The sequence below is a fragment of the Bos mutus genome, chromosome 8, assembly GCF_027580195.1.
Source record: "Bos mutus isolate GX-2022 chromosome 8, NWIPB_WYAK_1.1, whole genome shotgun sequence".
NCBI lineage: Eukaryota > Metazoa > Chordata > Mammalia > Artiodactyla > Bovidae > Bos > Bos mutus.
In genome coordinates this window covers 48,648,695-48,676,164 of record NC_091624.1, presented here as the reverse complement: position 1 = coordinate 48,676,164, position 27,470 = coordinate 48,648,695, and the positions used below count along the sequence as shown (strand labels likewise).

General features: G+C 38.8%; 1 protein-coding gene, 1 non-coding gene and 1 pseudogene across 3 annotated transcripts in view; 1 reads left to right on the top strand and 2 right to left on the bottom strand.

The window, feature by feature from the left end:
• Nucleotides 1-27,470, bottom strand: part of TDRD7 (tudor domain containing 7) — a 102,643-nt gene that overhangs the window by 67,680 nt on the left and 7,493 nt on the right. The window contains exons 2-4 of one of the 2 annotated variants that reach the window (XM_005905972.2): nt 8,643-8,855; nt 5,750-5,891; nt 4,620-4,833 (exon numbers count right to left, since the gene is read on the bottom strand). In XM_005905972.2, the coding sequence (XP_005906034.1) occupies nt 4,620-4,833; nt 5,750-5,891; nt 8,643-8,849 (563 nt within the window). In that variant the 5' untranslated portion in view covers nt 8,850-8,855. The remainder of the gene's footprint in view (nt 1-4,619; nt 4,834-5,749; nt 5,892-8,642; nt 8,856-27,470) is intronic. The other variant, XM_005905973.2, reaches the window with a different exon arrangement.
• LOC102286989 (ATP synthase subunit g, mitochondrial pseudogene) lies at nt 31-1,128 on the bottom strand (annotated as a pseudogene).
• On the top strand, nt 18,955-19,851 carry LOC102287274 (ataxin-3). Its single transcript, XR_011465234.1, has one exon. It is a non-coding gene; the product is annotated as an ataxin-3 (transcript).

Sequence of the window (27,470 nt, the reverse complement as noted above, 5' to 3'; positions counted from 1 at the left end):
AAATGAAAAGATGCTTGCCCTTCGGAAGGAAAACTATGACAAACCTAGATGGCATATTAAAAAGGAGAGACATCACTTTGCCAACAAAGGTCCACACAGTCAAAGCTATGGTTTTTCCAGTTGTTGTGTATGTGAGATTGGACCATAAAGAAGGCTAAGCACTGAAGAATCGATGGTTTCAAATTGTGGTGCTAGAGAAAATTCTTGAGAGTCCCTTGGAGAGCAAGGAGATCAAATCAGTCTATCCTAAAGAAAATCAACCCTGAATATTCACTGGCAGGCCTGTTGTTGAAGTTGAAGATCCAATACTTTGGCCACCTGATGTAAACAGCTGACTCACTGGAAAAGACCCTGATGCTGCAGAAGACTGAAGGCAAAAGGAGAAAAGGGCAGCAGAGGATGAGATGGTTAGATAGCATCACTAACTCAATAGACATGAATCTGAGCAAACTCTGGGAGACAGTGGAGGAGAGAGAAGCCTGGCGTGCTACAGTCCATGGGATTGCAAAAAGGTGGACAGAACTTAGCAACTGAACAAGATATCTATTAGGCTCATTTGGTCTGCTGTGTTAAGACCTCTGTTACCTTACTGATTTTGTCTGGATGACCTGTCCACTGATGTCAATGGGTATTAAGGTCCCCTATTATTACTGTATCACTATTTTTTATTTCAGCCATTCTGATAGGTGTGTCTCAATATAGGTTTTTTTTGACACATTATCTTATTACTATCTTATTATCTCATCTGCAATTAACAGCCTGTTCACACATAATCCAAGAACACTCAAATAATAAAGCAAACATAATCATATATTAAAGATTGGTCTTCAAACATCATAGCCAATGATGTCACAGTTGCCTACAATCTCACCAACATAAAACCACATCCACATCTCAGTGGTCACCACACCATTCAGTAGAGTTTCCTTAACTGGGAGCTGTTTGAAACTACTTGTTTGAGCACTACTGATATTTTTTCCCCAGCTCTGAATAGCTGTAAGGATCTCAGCAGAGTTGGAGGAACCAGATCAACGTTGGCATAGTGCCAAAAGGTGGCCAATCGAGGCTTTGAGTAAGCCACAGCAGTGCTGGGACCTTCTCTATGAGGTTATGGACAAACTGGGTCATGGTTCTAGGATGGAAAGCCCATGACCCCAGCTGGCCAGCTGAATCTCAATGCAGCTTTAATTTACACTTTCCTAATAGCTAATGAAGCTGAACATATTTTTATGTGTTTTTATATTTAAAGTAATTACTGTTATATTAGGGCTTATGCCTGTACTTTCTGAAATTTCAAACCATTTTAGATTATTTCTGTTCTGTTGAGACAACTTCCTTTAGTCCCTCTTTAGGAGTCAGTCAGCTAATGACAAATTCTCCTAGTTTTATTTCATCTAAGAATATCTTCTTCATTTCCTTTTCATTTCTGGAGGATATAGAATTTTGATTGACAGGTTTTTTCCTTCACCACTAAAAATGTGCCATTTCTTTCCTTCATGATTTCTCCATGACTGTGAATGAAAAACCACTGTCATTAAAACTGGTATTCACCTATGGGTGATGTATCATTTCTCTCTGGCTATTTATAAGATATTTTCTTTGTCTTTAGTTTTCATAAGTTTCATTATTGGTGTGGGATTCTTTGAATTCATCCTCTCTGGGATTTCCTAAGCATCCTGAACCTGCAGATTTATGTCCTTAGACAAATTTGAGAAGTTTCAGCTATTACGCCTTCAAATACACCTTCAATCTCACTCTTTGTTTTGAGGATCAAATACTAGATCTCTTCTTATTCTCCCTACAGGTCCCTAAGACTCTGCTAGATTGTTTTTTCTCCCCACAGAACTCTCAGTCTCAACTAGTTATTTTGTTTTCTTTTAAGTCTATTTACTCTGTTGTCCAGATTGGGTAATTTCTACGTTGTAGCTTCAAGTTCTTTGATTCTGTTCTCTGTCATATTCATTCTGCCATTGAGCTCATATACTGAATTTTTATTTTCGTCATTCCATTTGGTTCTTTTTTTCCCCTCTTTTTTATTTTTAAATTATGAAAAGTATGATAACACATTTACAGGAGACTTGGAAAATACACAACAAAGTTATATATAATTCCACTATATATTACTATTATTTTTAAGTAGACAAATTAAGATTTTTAGTTGGAGTTTCAATATCAAACTCTCAAAAATTAATAGAAGGAATATGCAGAAAAGTAGGGGCTTCCCTTGTGGCTCAATGGGAAAAGAATCTGCCTGCCAAAGCAAAAGACACAGATTTCCTTCTCTGTTCTGGGAAGATTCCACATGCCATGGAACAACTAAGCCCGTGTGCCACAACTACTGAATCTGTGCTCTAGCTCCCATGAGAAGCAACTACTGAGTCCATGTACTGCAACTAAGGAAGCCTGTAAGTCCTAGAGCCCATGCTCCACAACAAGAGAAGTTTCTACAATGAAAAGCCCGCAAACCACAACTAGAGAGTAGCCCCTGTTCTCTGCAACTAGAGAAAAAGCCTGCACAGCAATGAAGACTCTGCACAGCCAAAAATAAACAAACAAACAAAATTATTTTTTTAAAATATACAGAAAAGTAAGATATAGTAGACTTGAAAAGCACCATGAATATTTGGTTCTTTTTTGTATGTTCTCTTTCTTTGGTAAATTTTCTGTTTTTTTTTTTTTCCAAAAAGATTTGCAATTGCAAATTAAAGCATTTTTACAACAGCTGCTTTAAAATCATTGTCAGATAATTCCATCATCTGATTCAAGATAATGTTGATGTCTGTTGATTGTTTTTTTCTCATTCAAGTTGTCATTTCCCTGGTTCTTTGTATAATGATTGATTTTTTTCATTGTAACCTGGATATCTGAACACATATTAGGAGACTCTGGATCCTATTTAAATGTCTGATTTTAGCAGGTAGTTATTCTGTTTAGGTTCATCATATACCTCCTGGCCCACTTTTGTAGGCTGTGGTTCCAATAAAAATTTAGTTTTCAGAGCCCTTATGGTACCATTCTGGTCTGGTACACTCACCTGTTGCTGATGGAGCTCCTGTTTACTGCTGGAGTTCCTGTTTGATTTCTGTAGGTGCTGCCCATAGAAGCAGAATACACTTCCCTAGGCCTAGTGCTGCTAGGTGGGAGGGTGGGAAAATGATATGCAGCAGGTCAGACAGCACTAACTTGGGCCCTCTGTAAGGGCTGCTTGGTGTGGCAAGGTCCTCTACTCAATCACTGCTGGTGCTACCTGCAGGAATGGAAGGCTTTTATCTAGGCCACACAGTGCCACTAGATGAGAAGTAGGATACCAGACCATGGGGTAGAGAGTGCTCCTCTGGGCCCACAATCCAGGATGCCTGGTTTTGCTGTCGTCTTATAAATTCAATTCAAAATCTTGAAATTTAGGCCTAGAACCAGCAGAGACAATGGTACCTCAGTCACCAAAGTCACCAACTGTGCTTTGGGTCAAGATTCAAGTCAATTTTCTAGACTTTATAACAAAATTTATAATAACTAATCATAAACACATTAAATATATACCATTATGAAAAATATTTAAAGGTTGCTTTATTAAAAAATACTAAAATATAAAAAACTAGTACCCTTTTGCCTACTTAAAAATATTCTTTCTTTCTAAATATTCTACTGTGGGGGAGAGAACTTAGGGGGAGGGGAACTATCTTTTATACAAAATGAAATCTTTGAGCATTGATTTAAAGAAAAATGATACAAAAAAATTTGTTTTGTACAGGTACAAATAAGATGGAAGAATGTGACACTGACTCATCTACACCAGGAGATGGCAAGCTTTTGATGTGACGGGTCTAACAGTATATATTTTAGGCTTTGCAGGCCATACTGTCTATGCACAACTACTCAACTCTGCAGTTGTATAAAAGCAACCACAGAGACTATATAAACAAAGGAATGTAGCTGTGTTCCAATAAAACTTGATTTATAAAAACAGTCAATGGGCCAGATTTGGTCCATATATTGTTGTTTGCTCACCTGAATTACCTCATGAAACCACAAAATTCAGAGCCAGAAAAGAACTTTGAGATCACCGAGTTAACATTTTTATTGGGCAAATGAGGATACCACAGCCCCAGTAGATGAAATAATTTCAGTTATTTCACCTGGCCAATGAATGGCAGCATCCAAACAAAAACTTTAAGGATGTGGTATTATTTCCAGTTCAGTATTGTGATGCATGGATGTGTAATGTTACTGTATTATGGATATGATTATTGGAACACAGTAGAGCATACAAATCAATGAGATTTTATTTAAAACTTACAAAATTAATTGGAAGAAAGATCTTCAGCCAAACTAAGTTATGCTGAAGTAGCATCTCAGAACAATTTGTGAGATCTTCTAAAATGAACGTTACAAGCAGAGACTACTAATGACGCACAACAAATACAAAATGGAGATATTCAGAAAATGATGTTTAGGCAGCCAAGAAAAGTGGAGTAACTAGTAATGAGGCATTTCTCTACTCATCTCTGTGTACGTTACACAAAACAAAGTATTTCCTTCTTCACCTGTACACACATGTTTAAGACTTATTATCCTAGGTTCACCACCCTTCTCCTTTTAGCTAGACAAAGCCCAAATACCTGTTGTTGGTAGACATGGTCATATGACTCTGCACCGGAACATCTTTGAATACTTCATTTCCAATAGTTGTTTGTAATGTGTAAGGCAGCACTTCAGCATCAGATTTAACTCCAAGAGAGATTCCTTTGTTTCTTAATAGTGTTGAATTAGGTTTTTTGCTGACAGAAAAATCTGAAGAAAATCCTGGTTGTCTGAGGGTTGCTTTTGGTTTTCCTATGAAGTCAGGCATACATAATGCAATCAATTAGCTTTCTAAAACCCTGGTTTCATAATGTCACTCCCTTGCCCAGATGTTTTCTGTTGGTCTCTATGCTCAGAACAGTTTGTAAGAATATGAGGAGGTGGCCATTAGAGGGTCGGTCAGCAGGGGAAGAGCAGATTGGTGTGTATTTAGCAGATGGGCTTCTCGAAATGTGGCTTCATCTGCTAGGCAAGCTTGTTACTTTTCCTCCACTCACCAACTAACTTGGTGGCAGTCACCTCACATTCTTACAAATGCAGCACACTCAGCGGTATCTTAGTCCTCCCATTGCTTCTTCACCAATTTGAATTCTTCCAATAGTTAGGGGTCTGGTTTCAAGTCTCCCCCTTGCCATGAAGCTCTCCACTGCCATTCTCAACAAGGATTGTGCTTTTGCCTAAAATGCTCATTGTGGTATTCAGCATCTACTCTTTTATACTATCATTAAACTATTTCTTGAGAATTTAATTTTAGAAATGATTATTTTATAAGCTCTTTGAGATAAATGATCAGTAAATACAGGCTGAGTTCCCTACATCTTTATGTACTATATAATTCATGTTTTTCTGAAAACAGGATTTATAGTAAAAGACATGATTTCCTAAATAAGACATTAACTCAGTTGGTTCATCCAACATTCTATATGAGGCTTTCCCCTCAAAAAAGAGCAAAACCACAATTTGCCATAGGAAATTATGCTGAGTTACTTCACTTAATAAGTCATGCTTATCATGTTCACTTAAATTCAAATGGACTAGCTTCAGGATTTCTCCCTTGACATATGAATGTTAACAAACATACGTGTTTATCATAAATACAAGCAATATTTTCATATGACGATGTATTCATAAACAGGCTTTACAATTTTAGCATGTGAAAAGATCTTACCTTCTAGAAAAAATGGCATGGTTTTCTTTACTCTCATCTGACAATTAACTTGCCGACCAGTTTTCCTTTTAGAACTCCTCTGTCGAGCCACAAGCTGAGCAATTCTTGCAGTTTCTGTGCAGGCCATGGCATAGCAGGTTACCTAATTATGAGAGGTAAGGGAGAGGAGAAACATTTCTCAGATTCACTGGTAACCAGAGGCTGACTTTTCAAAGTGTATCTTTGTGAGTTTACATGTCCCAGATCATGCTGTATGCAAATATTCATGTCTCTCTCTTTCATAATGTTAGAGCTAAATTATATTTTCTGCAAGAGAAACCAAGCATAGTCCAGCACACTGAATAATTTTTCCTTAAACTGAAAAGTTCACTTATTTCTTAAACATGTTTTTATTAAGCATCAAAAATGTGCTAGGTATATAGGCTTAACAAATGAACCAAAAGAAACCTGTGATTTGTATATATTATCTCATATACTCTGTGAGATTTATTTTATTCCCATTTTATACATGGGAAAACAGGATCAGGAAAGTTAAGCAAACTTCTCAAGCCATGCAGCGAGGCTATCTCTCTGAATTCAAAGTACATACTTGTAACTGCTATTTGTACTACCTCCAAGAGACCACTAAATTCTAGTCTTGCCAATGAAATGGATTACCTGAGTGACTTAGGGCAAATCAGTTTACTTCAAAAACCCCAGTACTATCAGTTACAAAACAGGGAATAGCTTAGATCTGAGGTTTTCAAACTGTTCAGTGGAGTCATAGGATTCCATGGAGGTGCCTCAGGGGTGTGAGGGCAAGACAGGGCAAGCAAAGGCCCTGGAGCCTCTGGCATCTACTTAAAATACAGTAGCTCAGCTTTTTATATTAAAAAAAGAGATAGGATATACAGGATATTTGAAAAAGGATTTGAAAACAGAATGTAGACTGCTAAGGTTAGATGATCTCTAGATCCCCATCTAGTGGGGCTTTAATTTTAAATTGAAATTAAGACAGGAAAGCAATGAGGCCTTACTCCACAGCCAAAACATGCTCGTAATCTTTGGTCCGGTATTTCTATTCCTGAAAATATAAGAATACAATTCAAAAGAAGAAAAATTACCTACCTAAATATGTGCATTAGGGGTTACTGTAATAGTCAAAACCTGGAAACATTAAAAATGTCCCAAAAAGAAGAATAAAGAGTTGAGTAATTTATAGCACAGTAACTATATGAAACACTATTAAATTACTAATTCATTCAGACATTTGATCATTTATACATTCAACACATATTTATTAAGCACCAAAAGTCAGGGCCAACAAAATAAAACAAAACAAAAAACCAATCCTTTATCCATAAGAAACTTATGAAGGAAAGAGAGGCAAAGAGACTAAACAGAAAACATTATGTCAAGCGTTATACTGAATGTATTATAAGAGGCCAAGCAGACAGAAAGGAGGGCTTAAATCTTTCTGGGATAACCAGGGACACTGAAGAAAGTTTTACTATTAATGTAATATTTGATAATTTATACTTTTTCCTTATATAAACTGTATTACAGATAAGGTAAACCTTTGCTGTGTGCTGTGCTGTGTTTGGTCGCTTCAGTCATGTCCAACTCTTTGTGACCCCATGGGCTGTAGCCTCCCAAGCTCCTCGGTCCATGGGATTCTCCAGGAAACAATACTAGGGTGGGTTGCCGTGCCTTCCTCCAGGGGATCCCCCTAATCCAGGGATCAAATCCAGGTCTCCTGCATTGCAGGTGGATTCTTTACTGTCTGAGCCACCAAGGAAGGCAGCTCTCCTAACCCTGGGCCCCTTTTCTCCTCTACCCAATGCCTCTCTGACCCACCCCCTCACCAGAGGAACTACTATTCTAATTTTTTGTGAGAAATACCCCAGACCTGTCCTACATATTTACATATGAAACATACCCCCAAAATATACTGATTTTGGTGGGGTGGACACCTTTCTGTCTTGGGTGGTAGTTTGTCCAATCTTTCATACTGTATATTGGGCAGACAACAAGAAGCAAAACTACTGAGTCATAGGGGATATGTAATAAAAAAATTTTACTTGCTACCACTCAATTGCCCATGTTACATATAAAACATGATTCCAGAGGAACTAGAAGATTTAAAATTGTAGGATAATCACTATTACTAAAGTAAAGGTGAGAACAGGCTAGGGACAGAAGGGACTAAAGACAGGGAGAACAGTAGGGAAAGCCCTGTAATAACCAAAAGTGCTGAATGATCAAGTAGAGGCTTGACTAGGATCAAGACAGTAGGAACAGATAGGGGTCAGGTCAGATGATCAGAGGTTTAAAGTATCTATTGGATTCAGTAATCAGGAGGTCACTAGTAACCTAGGCCAAACAGCTGTGGCAGGCCTATAATGAGTGGTATGATATTTAGGCAGTTAAGGTCTCTAATACAGTTATTTTGTGTGGACACTGAGACTGAGTAAACTTGAAAATTTTTAACTTAATATGGTTAAAATCCTATTTTTATAACAAAGAATTTGAGGGTAAAACAAAAGACATGAGAATCTAGGCTGTGCTTTGGATGCAATTCTTTATCACTACTAACCTTGGCTTCCCTGATAGCTCAGTTGGTAAAGAATTCGCCTGCAATGCAGGAGATCCCGGTTCAATTCCTGGGTTGGGAAGATCTGCTGGAGAAGGGATAGGCTACCCACTCCAGTATTCTGGCCTAGAGAATTCTATGGACTGTATAGTCCATGGGGGTCGCAAAGAATTGGACATGAGTCTTTCACGTCACTTCACTTCTTCACTAATCTTGGCTAGTGCTTTTCACTTTGACTTCCATCCTAACTAAGAGACTGGAAGTACCAGACAGGCAATTAAGAATTGGCTTGCCTCTTTTGAAACACAGTTACCTTCTTACCTCTCCAGACCTACTAGTCTCTATCCTGACAACTGCTGGCACACTTCTCAGATAGGCTTCTAGTGTAGGATAGCCCAATTGCTTGAAAGGGATCCAGTCTCCAGTTAGGGATCTGTACTCTCCTTGGAGCCGGGGTAATGCTATTCCATTCTTATGAGACTGCAGAACAGCCCGTAGCATTTTTGAAACCAGATCTGCTTCCAGCATCTTCACCTATGAGAACATGGTAAAAGGTTACTATAATGATGCATTAGGCTGTGAATTCAAATGTATTTTCAGAGTTTTCACTTGTTTGTATATTTCATAAACTGCTGCTGAATACTTTATGTGCTATTACAATATAGGGAAATAACTGTTATGATAGAGAAAAGCATGGAATACTATGAGAAAACAAGGGAAGTCAGAAAGGCATAAAGACTAGCCTGGGGAAAGGAAGATATCAAGGAATGTCTCCCAGATGAGAGGAGGTCTGATGGAGTTCTAAAGGACAAGGTGCAATCAGCCAGGCAAGGAAGAAAAGGATGTGTGGAGGTTGGGGTCAGGGATGGGGAAAGGTATCACCCCCAAGTAGAGGGAAGAGAAAATTTAAAAGGCACAGAGGTGAGAGAAGTACATGGTTGGTTCTGAGAACTCTAGGCAGTTGAGTGGTGGGACATGAATGAATAAAGACTCTAAGCTAAGGATTGAAAGACGGAAATGCGAGAAGTGAGAAGAGGCAGACCCAGAAGAGACTACTTACTATATTATGCTAGCATGTTTGCATTTTTGCCAAAATTAACGTAAGACCCTTGGAGGGATTTTAAATAGCAGAATAAAATGATCAACTTTGCATTTTAAGATCACTCTTTAGTATCAAGGAAAATAAACTAGAAGGCGAAAGATAAATGAGTTGTAAGAATTGAAGATATGGAAGATCTGAAAATAGGGCCTTGGAATGCTGATACAAAAAATCAGTATCAGAGCTAATCAGGAAGTGGGATTAACAGGAATTGATTAACTGAATTATAAGGGAAGCCTCCAAATTTCTAGCTTAGAAGCATGGTGGATAGTAATGGGAAGAGACAAGTCTGCAGGAGAGGAAGGGAGTGAAATAATTTTGGACATATAGAAGTTGGGATGCCTTTAGGGCAGCCATGTAGTTATATTCACTAGAAACTCAGGTTACAAGTCTGAGCTGCTTATAGATTTGTTGGTCTTCAGCATATATGTGGTATTTGGTGTTCAAGGAGTCAAAAATAAGGTTAAGGATGGACTCCTGTGGAAGGCTGTCATTTAAGAGATGGGCAGAGAAGGAAGTATCCATAAAAGGCCTTGAGAGGGGGCAGTCCCAAGATGGCAGAGGAAGAGGATGGGGAGACCATTTTCTCCCCCACAAATTCATCAAAAGATCACCTGAATGCTGAGAAACTTCCACAAAACAACTTCTGAACGCTGGTGGAGGACACCAGGCACCCAGAAAGGCAGCCTGTTCTCTTTGAAAGGAGGTAGGACAAAATATAAAAGATAAAAAGAGAGACAAAAGAGTTAGGGACCGAGACCTGTCCTGGGGAGAGAGTCGTGAAGGAGAGAAGTTTCCAAACAGCAGGAAACCAGCAGGTCTGTGGGGAGTTTTGGAATCTCAGAGGGCAACATAACTGGGAGGGAAAAAAAAAAAAAACCCACAGAATACACACCTAACCACAACTCCCAGTGGAGAAGTAGCCCAGATGCTCACGTCTGTGCTGGACAGGGAGGCATGGGCTGCATGCTTAGGGTAAGGACAGGGCCTGAATGCCCTGAGAATAATCTGAAGGAGCTAACCTGAGATAGCAACTCAAACTGTGGGATAGCCAGAGAGAGAAACAAAAAGAGAACTTTCCCACGAAAGGCTCTAACCTAACCCGCAGCTTGGCCCGCTCACAGAACAAAGGATTGAGCCAACACCAAAGGAGAGCTAGCCGGCTGCGTACAGGCCCCACCCCACCACCAGAGGCAGAGAGGCAGGTGTGTGACAGCCAGAGCCGGAAGACAAGGGACAATCTCGGCCCCAGAGACCGGCATCCTCCACCGAACTGTGAGCAGGCTCCCAGCTGCTAACCACATCTTCCTGGGATCCTAAACGGTTGACATCTGCCAGGGGGGTCACAGCCTGAGATCGGCTCCCCAGAGGAGACACATAGCACACCTGAGACAATGTTCTCGCGGCTCACCTGGGAAACCGAGCGGTCAACCGAGCGGCCAGGACCAGGGTGGTGACTAAGACACACGGCCCACCTAGGACAGTGCACTCGCCAAGCACCTGGTCACCTGAGCTGCTCGGACCTGGAAAGGGCACAAAATGCATGCCCAACCAAGTCTGTGCCCTTGCGGAGTACCCGAGAACCTGAACCTGAGCAGCTTACACCTGGGAAGTGCATGAAATGCAGGGCCCGCATTGGACAGTACCCTGCAGAGCAACCTGGGACCTGAGCAGTGTAGACCCAGAAAGCACACACCGCCCTGAGCTGGGGCAAACCCAGTGTGGTCCATACACTGCGAGCACTCCCCACAGACGCCACTGATATCTGTTGGCAGTGTTCCTCCCTCCCCACAACACAACTGAACAAGTGAGCCTAAGTAAGTGACCACCTTCACCCCCTTGTGTCAGGGGGGAAATGAGATACTGAAGAGACCTGCAAGCAGAGGAAGCCAAAATACACTAAGAAGATGGAAAAGCTCTGGGAGTGACAGGTGCCACAGATTAAAACCCTGTAGTTAACACTGACTAAGCACTGGAAGAGGCCTATAGATCTTGAGAAGAAGTACTAGCTGGAACAAGGAACTATCTGAAACTGAACTGACCCCACACTGCCCACAAAAGCTCCAGAGAAATTCCTAGATATATTTTTACTATTATCATTTTTTAATATTTTTAAGTTCTTTATTACTCCTTTTATTTTCATTTTTATAACCTACTATTACCTTGCAAAAAAAAGACCCTGTTTTTAAAACAAATTTCATATATATTTTTTATAATTTTTGATTTTGTTTTGTATTTCTAATATTGTATTTTTGAGAGTCTAACCTCTACTCTAGATTGCTAAACTTTGCTTTTTTGTATTTGTTATCAATTTTGTACCTTTAAGAATCTAATGTTTAGTATCTATTTTCACTTAGGGGTGTGCTTACTGGCTAGATTGCTCTTTCCCCTTTTGACTCTCAGTTTTCTTCCCCAGGACACCTCTATCTCCTCCCTCCTCTCTGGGTGTACCAGGCTGTGGAGAACACTGAGGGAAATGATTACTGACTAGATTGGTCTCTCCTCTTCTGACTCTCCCTCTTCTCCTCCTGGTTACGCTCCCTCTCTCCTCCTTCGTCTCTTCTCCATGTAACTCTGTGAACCTCTTTGGGTGTCCCTTACTGCGGAGAATTTTTTCACCATTAACCTAGATGTTTTCTCATCTGTGCTGTATGGATGGACAAGTTTTGAGGTTCCTGTAAGAATAAGACCAAAAGCCAGAGGCGGGAGGCTTAAATCCAAAACTTGAGAACACCAGAGAACTCCTCATTCCAGAGAACATTAATAGACAAGAACTCATCCAAAAGCCTTCCTACCTACACTGAAACCAAACTCCACCCAAGAGCCAACAAATTCCAGAGCAAGACATACCACGTTAATTCTCCAGCAATGCAGGAACACAAGCCTGAGAGTTAAAATACAGGCTTCCCAAAGCCATGCTAAACCCACAGACACCCAAAAACTCATTACTGGACACTTCATTGCACTTCAGAGAAAAGAGATCCAGCTCCACCCACCAGAAAACAGACGCAAGCTCCCCTAACCAGGAAACCTTGACAAGCCATTAGTCCAACCCCACCCACAGGGAGCAAGCTCCATAATAAAGAGGAACCACAAACTTCCAGCCTACAGATATGCCACCCCAAACACAGCAATTTAAACAAAATGAAAAGGCAGAGAAATGCTCAGCAGGTAAGGGAACATGATAAATGCCCACCAAACCAAACCAAAGAGGAAGAGATAGGGAGTCTACCTGACAAAGAATTCACAATAACGATAGTAAAGATGATCCCAAATTTTGAAAAGAAAATGGAGTTACAGATAAACAGACTAGAGACAAGGATTGAGAAGATGCAAGGAATGTTTAACAAGGACCAGAAGAAATTACTGCCAAATTCAGACTTAAACTGAAGAAAGTAGGGAAAACCACTAGACCATTCAGGTATGACCTGAATCAAATTCCTTATGATTATACAGTGGAATTGAGAAATAGATTTAAGGGACTAGATCTGATAAGAGTGCCTGATGAACTATGGATGGAGGTTCATGACACTGTACAGGAGACAGGGATCAAGACCATGCCCATGGAAAAGAAATGCAAAAAAGCAAAATGGCTGTCTGAGAAGGCCTTACAAATAGCTGTGAAAAGAAGAGAAGTGAAAAGCAAAGGAGAAAAGGAAAGATATAAGCATCTGAATGCAGAGTTCCAAAGAATATCAAGGAGAGATAAGAAAGCCTTCCTCAGCGATCAAGGCAAAGAAATAGAGGAAAACAACAGAATGGGAAAGACTAGAGATCTCTTCAAGAAAATTAGAGATACCAAGCCAACATTTCATGCAAAGATGGGCTTGATAAAGGACAGAAATGGTATGGACCTAACAGAAGCAGAAGATATGAAGAAGAGGTGGCAAGAATACACAGAAGAACTGTACAAAAAAGATCTTCAGGACCCAGATAATCACGATGGTGTGATCATTCACCTAGAGCCAGACAACCTGGAATGTGAAGTCAAGTGGGCCTTAGAAAGCATCACTATGAACAAAGCTAGTGGAGGTGATGGAATTCCAGCTATTTCAAATCCTGAAAGATGATGCTGTGAAAGTGCTACACTCAATATGCCAGCAAATTTGGAAAACTCAGCAGTGGCCACAGGACTGGAAAAGGTCAGTTTTCATTCCAATCCCAAAGAAAGGCAATGCCAAAGAATGCTCAAACTACCGCACAGTTGCACTCATCTCACACGCTTGTAAAGTAATGCTCAAAATTCTCCAAGACAGGCTTCAGAAATACGTGAACCATGAACTTCTGGATGTTCAAGCTGGTTTTAGAAAAGGCAGAGGAACCAGAGATCAAATTGCCAACATCCGCTGGATCATGGAAAAAGCAAGAGAGTTCCAGAAAAACATCTATTTCTGCTTTATTGACTATGCCAAAGCCTTTGACTGTGTGGATCACAATAAACTGTGGAAAATTCTGAAAGAGATGGGCATACTAGACCACCTGACCTGCCTCTTGAGAAACCTGTATGCAGGTCAGGAAGCAACAGTTAGAACTGGACATGAAACAACAGACTGGTTCCAAATAGGAAAAGGAGTATGTCAAGGCTGTATATTGTTGTCACCCTGCTTATTTAACTTACATGCAGAGTACATCATGAGAAACGCTGGGCTGGAAGAAGCACAAGCTGGAATCAAGATTGCTGGGAGAAATATCATTAACCTCAGATATGTAACACCACCCTTATGGCAGAAAGTGAAGAGGAACTAAAGAGCCTCTTGATGAAAGTTAAAGAGGAGAGTGAAAAAGTTGGCTTAAAGCTCAACATTCAGAGAACTAAGATCATGGCATCTTGTCCCATCACTTCATGGGAAATAGATGGGGAAACAGTGGAAACAGTGACAGACTTTATTTTTGGGGGCTCCAAAATCACTGCAGATGGTGACTGCAGCCATGAAATTAAAAGACGCCTACTCCTTGGAAGGAAAGTTATAACCAACCTAGATACCATATTGAAAAGCAGATACATTACTTTGCCAACAAAGGTCCGTCTAGTCAAGGCTATGGTTTTTCCAGTGGTCATGTATGGATGTGAGAGCTGAACTGTGAAGAAAGCTGAGTGCCGAAGAATTGAGGCTTTTGAACTGTGGCGTTGGAGAAGACTCTTGAGAGTCCCTTGGACTGCAAGGAGATCCAATCAGTCCATTCTAAAGGAGATCAGTCCTGGGTGTTTATTGGAAGGACCGATGCTAAAGCTGAAACTCCAATACTCTGGCCACCTCATGCGAAGAGCTGACTCACTGGAAAAGACTCTGATGCTGGGAGGGATTGGGGGCAGGAGGAGAAGGGGATGACAGAGGATGAGATGGCTGGATGGCATCACCAACTCGATGGACATGAGTTGAGTGAACTCTGGGAGTTGGTGATGGACAAAGAGGCATGGCGTGCTGTGATTCATGGGGTCACAAAGAGTAGGACGTGACTGAGTGACTGAACTGAACTGAGAAGAAATAAAATAGTCAATCAATAATGAATAATGCAATAACTGATCAAAAGTACTCTGGAGGGAACCAACAGGTGAATAACTTAGGTAAAAGATAGGATAAGTGAGGTGGAAGACAGAACGGTGGAAATGAATGAAGCAGAGAGGAAAAAAGAATTAAAAGAAATGCGGACAACCTCAGAGAGCTCTGGGACAATGTTAAATGCCCTAACATTTGAATCATAGGAGTCCCAGAAGAAGAAGACAAAAAGAAAGGGCATGATAAAATACTTGAGATAACAGCTGAAAACTTCCCTAAAATGGGGAAGGAAATAGCCACCTAAGTCCAAGATACCCAGAGAGTCCCAAACAGTATAAACCCAAGGCGAAATACTCCAAGACACATATTAATCAAATTAATGAAGATCAAACATAAAAAGCAAATATTAAAAGCAGCAAGGGAAAAGCAACAAATAACACACAAGGGGATCTCCATAAGGATAACAGCTGATCTTTCAATAGAAACTCTTCAGGCCAGAAGAGAATGGCAGGACATACTTAAAGTGATGAAAGAGAAAACCTACAACCCAGATTACTATACCCAGCAAGGATCTCATTCAAATATTAAGGAGAAATTAAAAGCTTTACAGACAAGCAAAAGCTGAGAGAATTCAGCACCACCAAAGCAGCTCTTCAACAAATGCTAAAGGATCTTCTCTAGACAGGAAACACACAAAAGGTTTATAAACTTGAACCCAAAACAACAAAGTAAGTGGGAACAGGATCATACTTAATAATAATTACCTTAAATGTAAATGGGCTGAATGCCATAACCAGAGGACAAAGGCTTTCTGAATGGATAAAAAAACAAGACCCCTATATATGCTGTCTACAAGAGACCCACCTCAAACCAAGGAACATATACAGACTGAAAGTGAAGGGCTGGAAAAAGATATTTCATGCAAACGGGGACCAAAAGAAAGCCGGAGTAGCAATACTCATATCAGATAAAATAGACTTTGAAATAAAGGCCGTGAAAAGAGACAAAGAAGGACACTACATAATGATCAAAGGATCAATCCAAGAAGAAGATATAACAATTATAAATATACATGCACCCAACATAGGAGCAGCACAACATGTAAGGCAAATGCTGACAAGTATGAAAGGGGAAATTAACAGAAACACAATAATAGTGGGAGACTTTAATACCCCACTCACACCTATGGATAGATCAACCAAACAGAAAATTAGCAAGGAATCACAAACTTTAAATGATACAATGGACCAGTTAGACCTAATTGATATCTACAGGACATTTCACCCCAAAACAATGAATTTCACCTTTTTCTCAGGTGCACACGGAACATTCTCCAGGATAGATCACATCCTGGGCCATAACTCTAGCCTTGGTAAATTCAAAAAAATTAAAATCATTTCAAGCATCTTTTCTGATCACAATGTGGTAAGATTAGATATCAACTACAGGGGAAAAAGCTATTAAAAATATAAACACATGGAGGCTAAACAGCACACTTCTGAATAACCAACAAATCACAGAATAAAAAAAGAAATCAAAATATGCATAGAAACAAATGAAAACACAACAATACAAAACCTATGGGATTCAGTAAAAGCAGTGCTAAGGGGAAGGTTCATAGCAATATAAGCTTACCTCAAGAATAAGAGAAAAATCAAATAAATAACCTAACTTTATACATAAAGCAACTAGAAAAAGAAGAAATGAAGAACCCCAGGGTTAGTAGAAGGAAAGAAATAATAAAAATTAGGGCAGAAATAAATGAAGAAGAAACAAAGGAAACTATAGCAAAAATCAACAAAACTAAAAGCTGGTTCTTTGAGAAGATAAATAAAACAGACAAACTACTAGCCAGACTCATCAAGAAACAAAGGGAGAAGAATCAAATCAACAAAATTTGAAATGAAAATGCAGAAATTACAACAGACAACATAGAAATACAAAGGATTATAAGAGACTACTATCAGCAACTATATGACAATAAAATGGACAACTTGGAAGAAACAGACAAATTGTTAGAAAAGTATAACCTTCCAAAACTGAACCAGGAAGAAACAGAAAATCTTAACAAACCTATCACAAGCACGGAAACCGAAACTGTAATCAAAAACATTCCAACAAACAAAAGCCCAGGACCAGATGGCTTCATAGGTGAATTTCACCAAAAATTTAGAGAAGAGCTAACATGTATCCTACTCAAACTCTTCCAGAAAATTGCAGAGGAAGGTAAACCACCAAACTCATTCTATGAGGCCACCATCACCTTAATACCAAAACCAGACAAAGATGCCACACAAAAAGAAAACTACAGGCCAATACCACTGATGAACACAGATGCAAAAATCCTCAACAAAATTCTAGCAAACAGAATCCAACAACATTTTAAAAAGATCATACATCATGACCAAGCGGGCTTTATACCAGGGATGCAAGGATTCTTCAATATTCACAAGTCAATCAATGTGATATACCACATTAACAAATTAAAAGATAAAAACCATGATTATCTAAATAGATGCAGAGAAAGCCTTTGACAAAATTCAATATCCATTTATGATAAAAAAAAAACCCTCTAGAAAGCAGACATGGAAGGAACATACATCAACATAATAAAAGCCATATATGATAAACCCACAGCAAACATTTTCCTCAATGGTGAAAAATTGAAAGCATTTCCGCTAAAGTCAGGAACAAGACAAGGGTGCCCACTCTCACCACTACTATTCAACACAGTTTGAATAGTAGTTTGGAAGTTCTGGCCACAGCAATCAGAGCAGAAAAAGAAATAAAAGGAATCCAGACTGGAAAAGAAGAAGTAAAACTCTCACTGTTTGCAGATGACATAATCCTCTACATAGAAAACCCTAAAGACTCCACCAGAAAATTACTAGAGCTAATCAATGAATAAAGTTGCAGGATATAAAATTAACATACAGAAATCCCTTGCATTCCTATACACTAACCATGAGAAAACAGAAAGAGAAATTAAGGAAACAATTCCATTCACCATTGTGATGAAAAGAATAAAATACTTAGGAATAAGTCTACCTAAAGAAACAAAAGACCTATATATAGAAAACTAAAAAACACTGATGAAAGAAATAAAAAATGACACAAATAGATGGAGAAATATACCATGTTCATGGATCAGAATAATCAATATAGTGAAAATGAGTATACTACCCAAAGCAATCTATAGATTTAATGCAATCCCAATCAAGCTACCAACGGTGTTTTTCAGAGAACTAGAACAAATAATTTCAAAATCTGTATGGAAATACAAAAAACCTCAAATAGCCAAAGCAATCTTGAGAAAGAAGAATGGAACTGGAGGAATCAACCTGCCTGATTTCAGACTATACTACAAAGCTACAGTCATCAAGACAGTATGGTAGTGACACAAAGACAGAAATATAGATCAATGGAACAAAATAGAAAGCCCAGAGATAAATCCACGCACCTATGGAACCTTATCTTTGACAAAGGAGGCAAGAATATACAATGGAGAAAAGGCAATCTCTTTAACAAGTGGTGCTGGGAAAACTGGTCAACCACCTGTAAAAGAATAAAACTAGAACACTTACTAACATTGTACACAAAAATAAACTCAAAATGGATAAAAGATCTAAATGTAAGATCAGAAACTACAACCAGAGGAAAGCACAGGCAAAACACTCTCTGACATAAATCACAGTAGGATCCTCTATGACCCATCTCCCAGAGTAATGGAAATAAAAGCAAAAATAAACAAATGGGACCTAATTAAACTTAAAAGCTTTTGTGCAATGAAGGAAACTCTAAGCAAGGTGAAAAGACAGCCTTCAGAATTGGAGAAAATAATAGCAAACAAAGCAATTGACAAAAGAATTCATCTCAAAAATATGCAAGCAGCTCATGCAGCTCAATACCAGAAAAATAAATGACCCAATCAAAAAATGGACCAAAGAACTAAACAGATATTTCTCCAAAGAAAATATACAGAAATTCAAATCAAAAATTTCTCTGATTGGTTCTCTGGTGGTTCGGCGTGGGGGCCGTTGGCTCCAGACAAATAAACATGGAGTCCATCTTCCACGAAAAACAAGAAGGCTCACTTTGTGCTCAACATTGCTTGAATAACCTACTGCAAGGAGAATACTTCATCCCTGTGGAATTATCTTCAATTGCACATCAGCTAGATGAGGAAGAGAGGATGAGAATGGCAGAAGGAGGAGTTACTAGTGAAGACTATCGCACATTTTTGCAGCAGCCTTCTGGAAATATGGATGACAGTGGCTTTTTCTCTATTCAAGTTATAAGCAATGCCTTGAAAGTTTGGGGTTTAGAACTAATCCTGTTTAACAGTCCAGAGTACCAGAGGCTCAGGATTAATCCCATAAATGAAAGATCATTTATATGCAACTATAAAGAACACTGGTTTACAGTTAGAAAATTAGGAAAACAGTGGTTCAACTTGAATTCTCTTTTGACGGGTCCAGAATTAATATAAGACACATACCTTGCACTTTTCTTGGCTCAGTTACAATAGGAAGGTTACTCTGTATTTGTTGTTAAGGGTGATCTGCCAGATTGCAAAGCTAACCAACTTCTACAGATGATCAGGGTCCAACAGATGCATCGACCAAAACTTACTGGAGAAGAATTAGCACAACTTAAAGAACAGAGAGTCCAGAAAACAGATCTAGAACGCGTCTTAGAAGTAAATGATGGGACAGGAATGTTAGATGAGGATGAGGAGGAATTGCAGAGGGCTCTGGCACTAAGTCGCCTAGAAACTGACATGGAAGATGAAGAAGCCGATCTCCGCAGGGCCATTCAGCTCAGTATGCAAGGTACTTCCAGAAATAAATGTCAAGATATCCCACAGACATTGGGTTCACATCCTACTTCAGAAGAGCTACAGAAGAGAAGAGAAGCCTACTTTGAAAGGTAAAGTAGTTGGTACCATATTAAAACTGCAGAGAAATTCAAATCAAAACCACAATGAGGTACCATCTCATGCTGGTCAGAATGGCTGCTATCAAAAAGTCTACAAACAATAAATGCTGGAGAGGGTGTGGAGAAAAAGGAACCCTCTTACACTGTTGGTGGGAATGCAAACTAGTACAGCCACTATGGAGAACAGTGTGAAAATTCCTTAAAAAACTGTAAATAGAACTGCCATATGACCCAGCAATCCCACTGCTGGGCATACACACCAAGGAAACCAGAATTTAAAGAGATACGTGTACCCCAATGTTCATCACAGCACTGTTTACAATAACTAGGACATGGAGGCAACCTAGATGTCCATCGGCAGATGAATGGAAAAGAAAGCTGTAGTACATGTACACAATGGAATATTACTCAGCTATTAAAAAGAATGCATTTGAATCAGTTCTAACGAGGTGGATGAAACTGGAGCATATTATAACAGAGTGAAGCAAGTCAGAAAGAAAAACACCAATACAGTAAATTAACGCATATATATGGAATTTAGAAAGATGGTAATGATGACCCTATATGCAAGATAGCAAAAGAGACACAGATATAAAGAACAGACTTTTGGACTCTGTGGGAGAAGGCAAGAGTGGGATAATTTGAGAGAACAGCATTGAAACATGTATATTACCATATGTGAAATATATTGATCACCAATCCAAGTTTGATGCATGAAACTGGGCACTCAAAGCCAATGCACTGGGACAACCCTGGGATGGGATGGGGATGGAGGTGGGAAGGGGGTTTGGGATGGGGGACACATGTACACCCATAGCTGATTCATGTCAATGTATGGCAAAAACCACTCTAATATTGTAAAGTAATGAGCCTCCAATTAAAATAAATAAATTAATTAAAAAAATTAAAAGGCCTTGAGAAAAAAGAGAACAAATTATACCAAAAGAAAGTAGACACAAGGAATTAATAAAGATGAGAGCAAAATCAACACTGACACATGAGTAATGAAATAGAAAAAAAGAGTAAAGAAAAAAAATCATGAAGCCAAAACTAGTTTTTGAAAATATCAATAAAGCTGGTAAACTTCCAGGTAGATTAATCAAGGGGATAAAAAAAGAAGACACAAATTACAAATAATATGATCAAAGAGGGGTCCATAAATGCAGATTTAAAAAATAGACATAAAAAAGTTGTTCATATCATGAACAACTTATGCCAATAAATCCAGTAACTAAGATGAAACAGATGAATTTCACTGAAAACATAATTTCCAAAGTTTACTCAAGAAGAAACAGACAACCTTAATATCCTTATGTCTATTAGAGAATTTTAAATTTGTAGTTAGAAGCCTTCACACAAGGAAAACTCAAACCCAGATGGCTTTACTAGCAAACTCTAACAAACACTTGAGAAGGAATTAATACCACTTCTATACAAACTTTTCCAAAATGGAACACTTCTGAATTCATTTTATGAGACCAACATTATACTGATACCAAAACCAAGGACATAACAAGAAAAGGCACAGACAGATCAATATCCCTCATGAAACAAAGTGCAAAAAATCATAACAAAATATTAATAAATCAAATACAAAAATATGTACGAGAAATAAGACATCATGATTAATTATGGTTTTACTCTAGGAATGCAAGGTTGATTCAACATTTGTAAGTCAATCAATGTAAGTGACTATATAAATGCAGTAAAGGCAAAAGGAGAAGGTGCACCAGAGGTGGAGATGGTTAGGTGGAATCACCGACTCAAATGACGTGAATCTGAGAAAACTCCAGGAGACAGTGGAGGACAGAGGAGCCTGGCATGCTGCAGCCCATGAGGTCTCAGAGTCAGACACCAGTTAGTGACTGGACAATAACAACAAAGGAGAAAAATCACAATATCAATAGATGAAGAAAAGACTTTTGATAAAGTTCAAAATCATTTACGTAAATAACTCTCAGAAAGTAAGAATAGACAGGAACCTCCTTAACCTGATAAAGAATACCTGTGAAAAACCTTCAGCTAACATCATACGTAATAGTGAAATGAATACTTTCTGCTTAAGAATGGGAACAAGGCAAGAATGTCTATTCTCTTCACTCCTATTCATTACCATACTACAGGTCCTAGCTGGTGCAGTCAGGCTGATTTCAACACTTACCATAAAAGCATATTAGTTGAAATAGTGGGGTACTACTAAAGAACAGTCACATCAATGGAACAGAATGGACCCACACATAAATGGTCAACTGACTTTTGACAAAAGATAGCAAGGAAATTCAATGGAGGAAGTTCAATGAACAGTGCTAGAACACTATTCATCCACATACAAAAAAAATGAACCTCATAACAAAATTCAATCAAAGTGAATCATTAGGTCCTACATGACAAGGTTAATACTATAAAATTTCTAGAGAAAACAGGAATAAGTCATTGTGACTGCGGGATAGATAAAGAATTTTTAGAGCCATGAAGACAAAAACTGACAAATTGGATCTTATTAAAATTTTAAGTTTCTGCCCTTCTAAAGGCCATTAAGAAAATGAAAAGACAAGCCACAAACTAAGAGAAAAGATTTTCATAACACACCTGGTAAAGGTCTCTTAACTAGCACATTTAAACAATATACAAAAATTCAGTAATAAAAAAAAGAATACAAAAATGTGCAAAACATCTGAATACATACTTCACAAGAGTACAGATACAGACAGCCAAAAACATATTAAAAGATGCTCAACAGCATTACTCATTAGGAAAATGCAAATTCAATCCACAATGAGGTATTAGTATACATCCATTACAATAGCATAAAATTTATAAAAACTAACAATATGAAGTGCTGATGAGAATACAGAGCCATCTCATACATTTCTGGGGGGCGGGCATGCAAAACAGTACTTTGAAAAATAGTTTGGCAATTTCTTATGAAGTAAAGCATACAATTATCATATAATCAAGCAAACCCACTCTTAGGTCAAAACCTGTACTTCAATGTCATAGTAGCATTAGTCATAATTATCCCAAACTTTAAACAATCCAATTGTCTATCAACAGGTGAAGAGATAAGTAAATATACTTTGAGACAATGGAATAATACCCAACAATAAAAAGAAGACTGTTGATACATAAAACCATATGAATGACTCTCACAAGCATGCTAAGTGAAAAAATCCAGATAAAAAGGCTATACATTGTATCATTCTATTAATTTAACATTTTGGAAAGGCACAATCACAGGCACAGAAAAATTTCATCAATGGTTGCCAAGGGCTTGGGGTTGCTAGGGCACAAGGCAATTTTGGGGGTGATGGAGATATTCTGCATCTTGACTGTGGTATTAGTTATACCAAGATAACGCTCAAAATCCTTCAAGCTAGGCTTCAACAGTATGAGAACCAAGAACTTCCAGATGTACAAGCTGGATTTAGAAAAAGCAGTGGAACAAGAGATCAAATTGCCAACATCCATCCATTGGATCATAGAAAAAGCAAGAGAATTTCAGGAAAACATCTATTTCTGCTTCACTGACTACACTGAAGCCTTTGTGTGAATCACAACAAAATGTGGAAAACTCTTAAAGAAATGAGACTACCAGACCACCATACCTGCCTCCGGAGAAACCTGTATCTAGGTCAAGAAGCAACAGTCAGAACCGGACATGGAACAATGGATTGGTTCCAAACTGGGAAAGGATTATGTCAAGGCTATATACTGTCACCCTGCTTATTTAACTTATATGCAGAGTACATCATTTGAAACGCCAGGCTGGATGAATTATAAGCTGGAATCAAGACTGCTGGGAAAAATATCAGTGACCTCAGATATCCAGATGATACCACCCTTATGGCAGAAAGTGAAGAACTAAAGAGATTCTTGATGAAAGTGAAAGAGGAGAGTGAAAAAGCAGGCTTAAAACTCAACATTCGAAAAACTAAGATCATGGCATCTGGTCCTATCACTTCATGGCATATAGATGGGGAAACAATGGAAACAATGACAGACTTTATTTTCTTGGGCTCCAAAATCACTGAAGATGGTGACTGCAGCCATGAAATTAAAAGACACTTGTTCCTTGTAAGAAAAGCTATGACAAACTGAGTCAGCATATTAAAAAGCAGAGAAACTACTTTGCCAACAAAGGTCCGTCTAGTCAAAGCTATGGTTTTTCCAGTAGTCATGTATGGATGTGAGAGTTGGATCATAAAGAAGGCTGAGCACAGAAGAAATGATGCTTTCAAACTGTGGTGTTGGAGAAGACTCTTGAGAGTCCCTTGGACTGCAAAGAGATCAAACCAGTCAATCCTAAAGGAAATCAACCATGAATATTCATTGGAAGGACTGATGTTGAAGCTGAAACTCCAATACTTTGGCCACCTGATACGAAGAGCTGACTCACTGGAAAAGACCCTGACGCTGGGAAAGACTAAGGGAAGGAGAAGGGGATGACAGAGGATGAGATGGTTGCACAGCATCACTGACTAAATGGACATGAGTTTGAGCAAACTCCAGGAGATAGTGAAGGACAGGGAAACCTGGCATGCTGTAGTCCACCAGATCACAAAGTCAGACATTGACTGAGCAACTGAACACCACCACCACCTATAGACCTATAAACCAAAAGTGGTGACTTTTACTTTACATAAAGTAGATCTCAATAAACCCAAAAAAAAGTTCCTTCAAGCTGTGCCCTTTTGCAGTCAACTTTCTCCCCATCACACATATACTGTCCTGGCTCCAATCTGTCCAGTGATCTGCTGTCAGTACAGATTAGGACTGACTAGTGTTCTTGAGTATCATCCATGTTACTACAGTTACCAGGAGTTTGTTGCTTTTTATTGATGAGTAGTATTCCACTGTATGGATATACCACAATTTGTTCATCCCATTCAAATGTTGATAGACATGTGGGTTTTTCCCAATTTTGGAGTATTAAAAGTTCAGCTGCTTGCACTGTCTACAATAGCTAGGACATGGAAGCAACCTAGATGTCCATTGGCAGATGAATGGATAAGAAAGCTGCGGTACATATACACAATGGAATATCACTCAGCCATTAAAAAGAACACATTTGAATCAATTCTAATGAGGTCGAGGAAACTGGAGCCTATTATACAGAGTGAAGTAAGTCAGAAAGAAAAACACCAATACAGTATATTAATGCATATATATGGAATTTAGAAAGATGGTAATGATGACCCTATATGCCAGACAGCAAAAGAGACACAGATATAAAGAACAGACTTTTGGACTCTGTGGGAGAAGGCGAGGGTGGGATGATTTGAGAGAATAGAACTGAAACATATATATTACCATATGTGAAACAGACCACCAATCCAAGTTTGATGCATGAAACTGGGCACTCAAAGCCAATGCACTGGGACAACCCTGAGGGATAGGATGGGGAGGGAGGTGGGAGGGGGTTTTGGGATGGGGGACACATGTACACCCATGGCTGATTCAAGTCAGTCTATGGCAAAAACCACTCTAATATTGTAAAGTAATGAGCCTCCAATAAAAATAAATAAATAAAATTTTTAAAAAGGTCAGGTGCTTTCCACTATGCAAAACAGTACAGAGTTTCTTCAGAAAACTAAAAATAGAGTTATCATATGATCCAGCAATCCCATTCCTGGGCATATATTGGGACAAACTATAATTCAAAAAGATACTTACACCCTATGTTCAGAGCAGCATTATTCACAATAGCCAAGACATGGAAATAACCTTAATATCCATAGACAGATGAACAGATAAAGAAGATGTGGTATGTATATATTACAGAATACTGCTCAGCCACAAAAACGAATGAAATAATGCCATTTGCAGCAATATGGATACAAGTAGAAATTATCATACTAAGTGAAGTAAGTCAGAAAGAGAAAGACAAGTATCACATGATATCACTTATATGTGTAATCTAAAATATAGCAAAAATGAACAAATCTATGAGACAGAAACAGACTTACAGACATACAGAACAGACTTACGGTTACCAAGGGGGAGAAGTGGTGAGAGAGGAATGAACTGGGAGTTTGGGGTTAGCATTAATAGATGCAAACTATTACGTTTAGAATGTATAAACAATAAGGTCCTGCTGTATAACACAGGGAACTATATGCAATCTCCTCAGATAAACAGTAATGAAAAAGAATATATAAAAAAGAAAGTATATATGTATATAACTGAGTCACTTTGCTGTACAGCAGAAACAACATAGAACAACATTGTAAATCAGCTACAGTTCAGTAAAAGAGTAAATAAAGCTGCTCTGCAAAGCTATTTTTCTTTCTCTTGTGTAAATTCAATTTTCTGAAAATTTAATATCCATAATAACTACACAAGGAAAGTATCCTCATTCTGCAGATGAGAAAACCAAATTCAAAGATATTAAGTAATCAAGATATTACAGGATATATGGAAGCCAGGATTTTAGTCCTGGTCTATTTGATGCCAAAGCCCAAATTCTTTCTATCGTTTTACCCTGACTGGTACTGAAAAACAGAACTTACGCTTGACAAGGGGGAGAAGGTGGGACTACGCTAAAGCCTTTGGCTATGTGGATCATAACAAACCTATCTCCTGAGAAACGGGTCAAGAAGCAACAGTTAGAATCCTGTATGGAACAACTGACTGGTTCAGGATTGAGAAAGGAGTATGACAGGGCTGTTGTTTGTCACCCTGTTTATTTAACTTTTATGCAGAACACATCATGTGAAATACTGGGCTGAATGAGTTACAAATTGGAATCAAGATTGCCAGGATAAATATCAACAACCTCAGATATTCAGATGATACCACTCTAATGGCAAAAAAAGATCTTCATGACCCAGATAATCACAATGGTGTGATCACTCACCTAGAGCCAGACATCCTGGAATGTGAAGTCAAGTGGACCTTAGGAAACATCACTACGAACAAAGCTAGTGGAGGTGATGGAATTCCAGCTGAGCTATTTCAAATCCTGAAAGATGATGCTGTTAAAGTGCTGCACTCAATATGCCAGCAAATTTGGAAAACTCAGCAGTGGCCACAGGACTGGAAAAGGTCAGTTTTCATTCCAATCTCAAAGACAGGCAATGCCAAAGAATGGTCAAACTACCGCACAATTGCACTCATTTCACACGCTAGTGAAGTAATGCTCAAAATTCTCCAAGCCAGGCTTCAGCAATACGTGAACTGTGAACTTCCTGATGTTCAAGCTGGTTTTAGAAAAGGCAGAGGAACCAGAGATCAAATTGCCAACATTCGCTGGATTACCCAAAAAGCAAGAGAGTTCCAGAAAAACATCTATTTCTGCTTTATTGACTATGCCAAAGCCTTTGACTGTGTGGATCACAATAAACTGTGGAAAATTCTGAAAGAGATGGGAATACCAGACCACCTGACCTGCCTCTTGAGAAACCTGTATGCAGGTCAGGAAGCAGCAGTTAGAACTGGACATGGAACAACAGACTGGTTCCAAATAGGAAAAGGAGTATGTCAAGGCTGTATACTGTCACCCTGCTTATTTAACTTATATGCAGAGTACATCATGAGAAACGCTGGGCTGGAAGAAGCACAAGCTGGAATCAAGATTGCCGGGAGAAATATCAATAACCTCAGATATGCAGATGA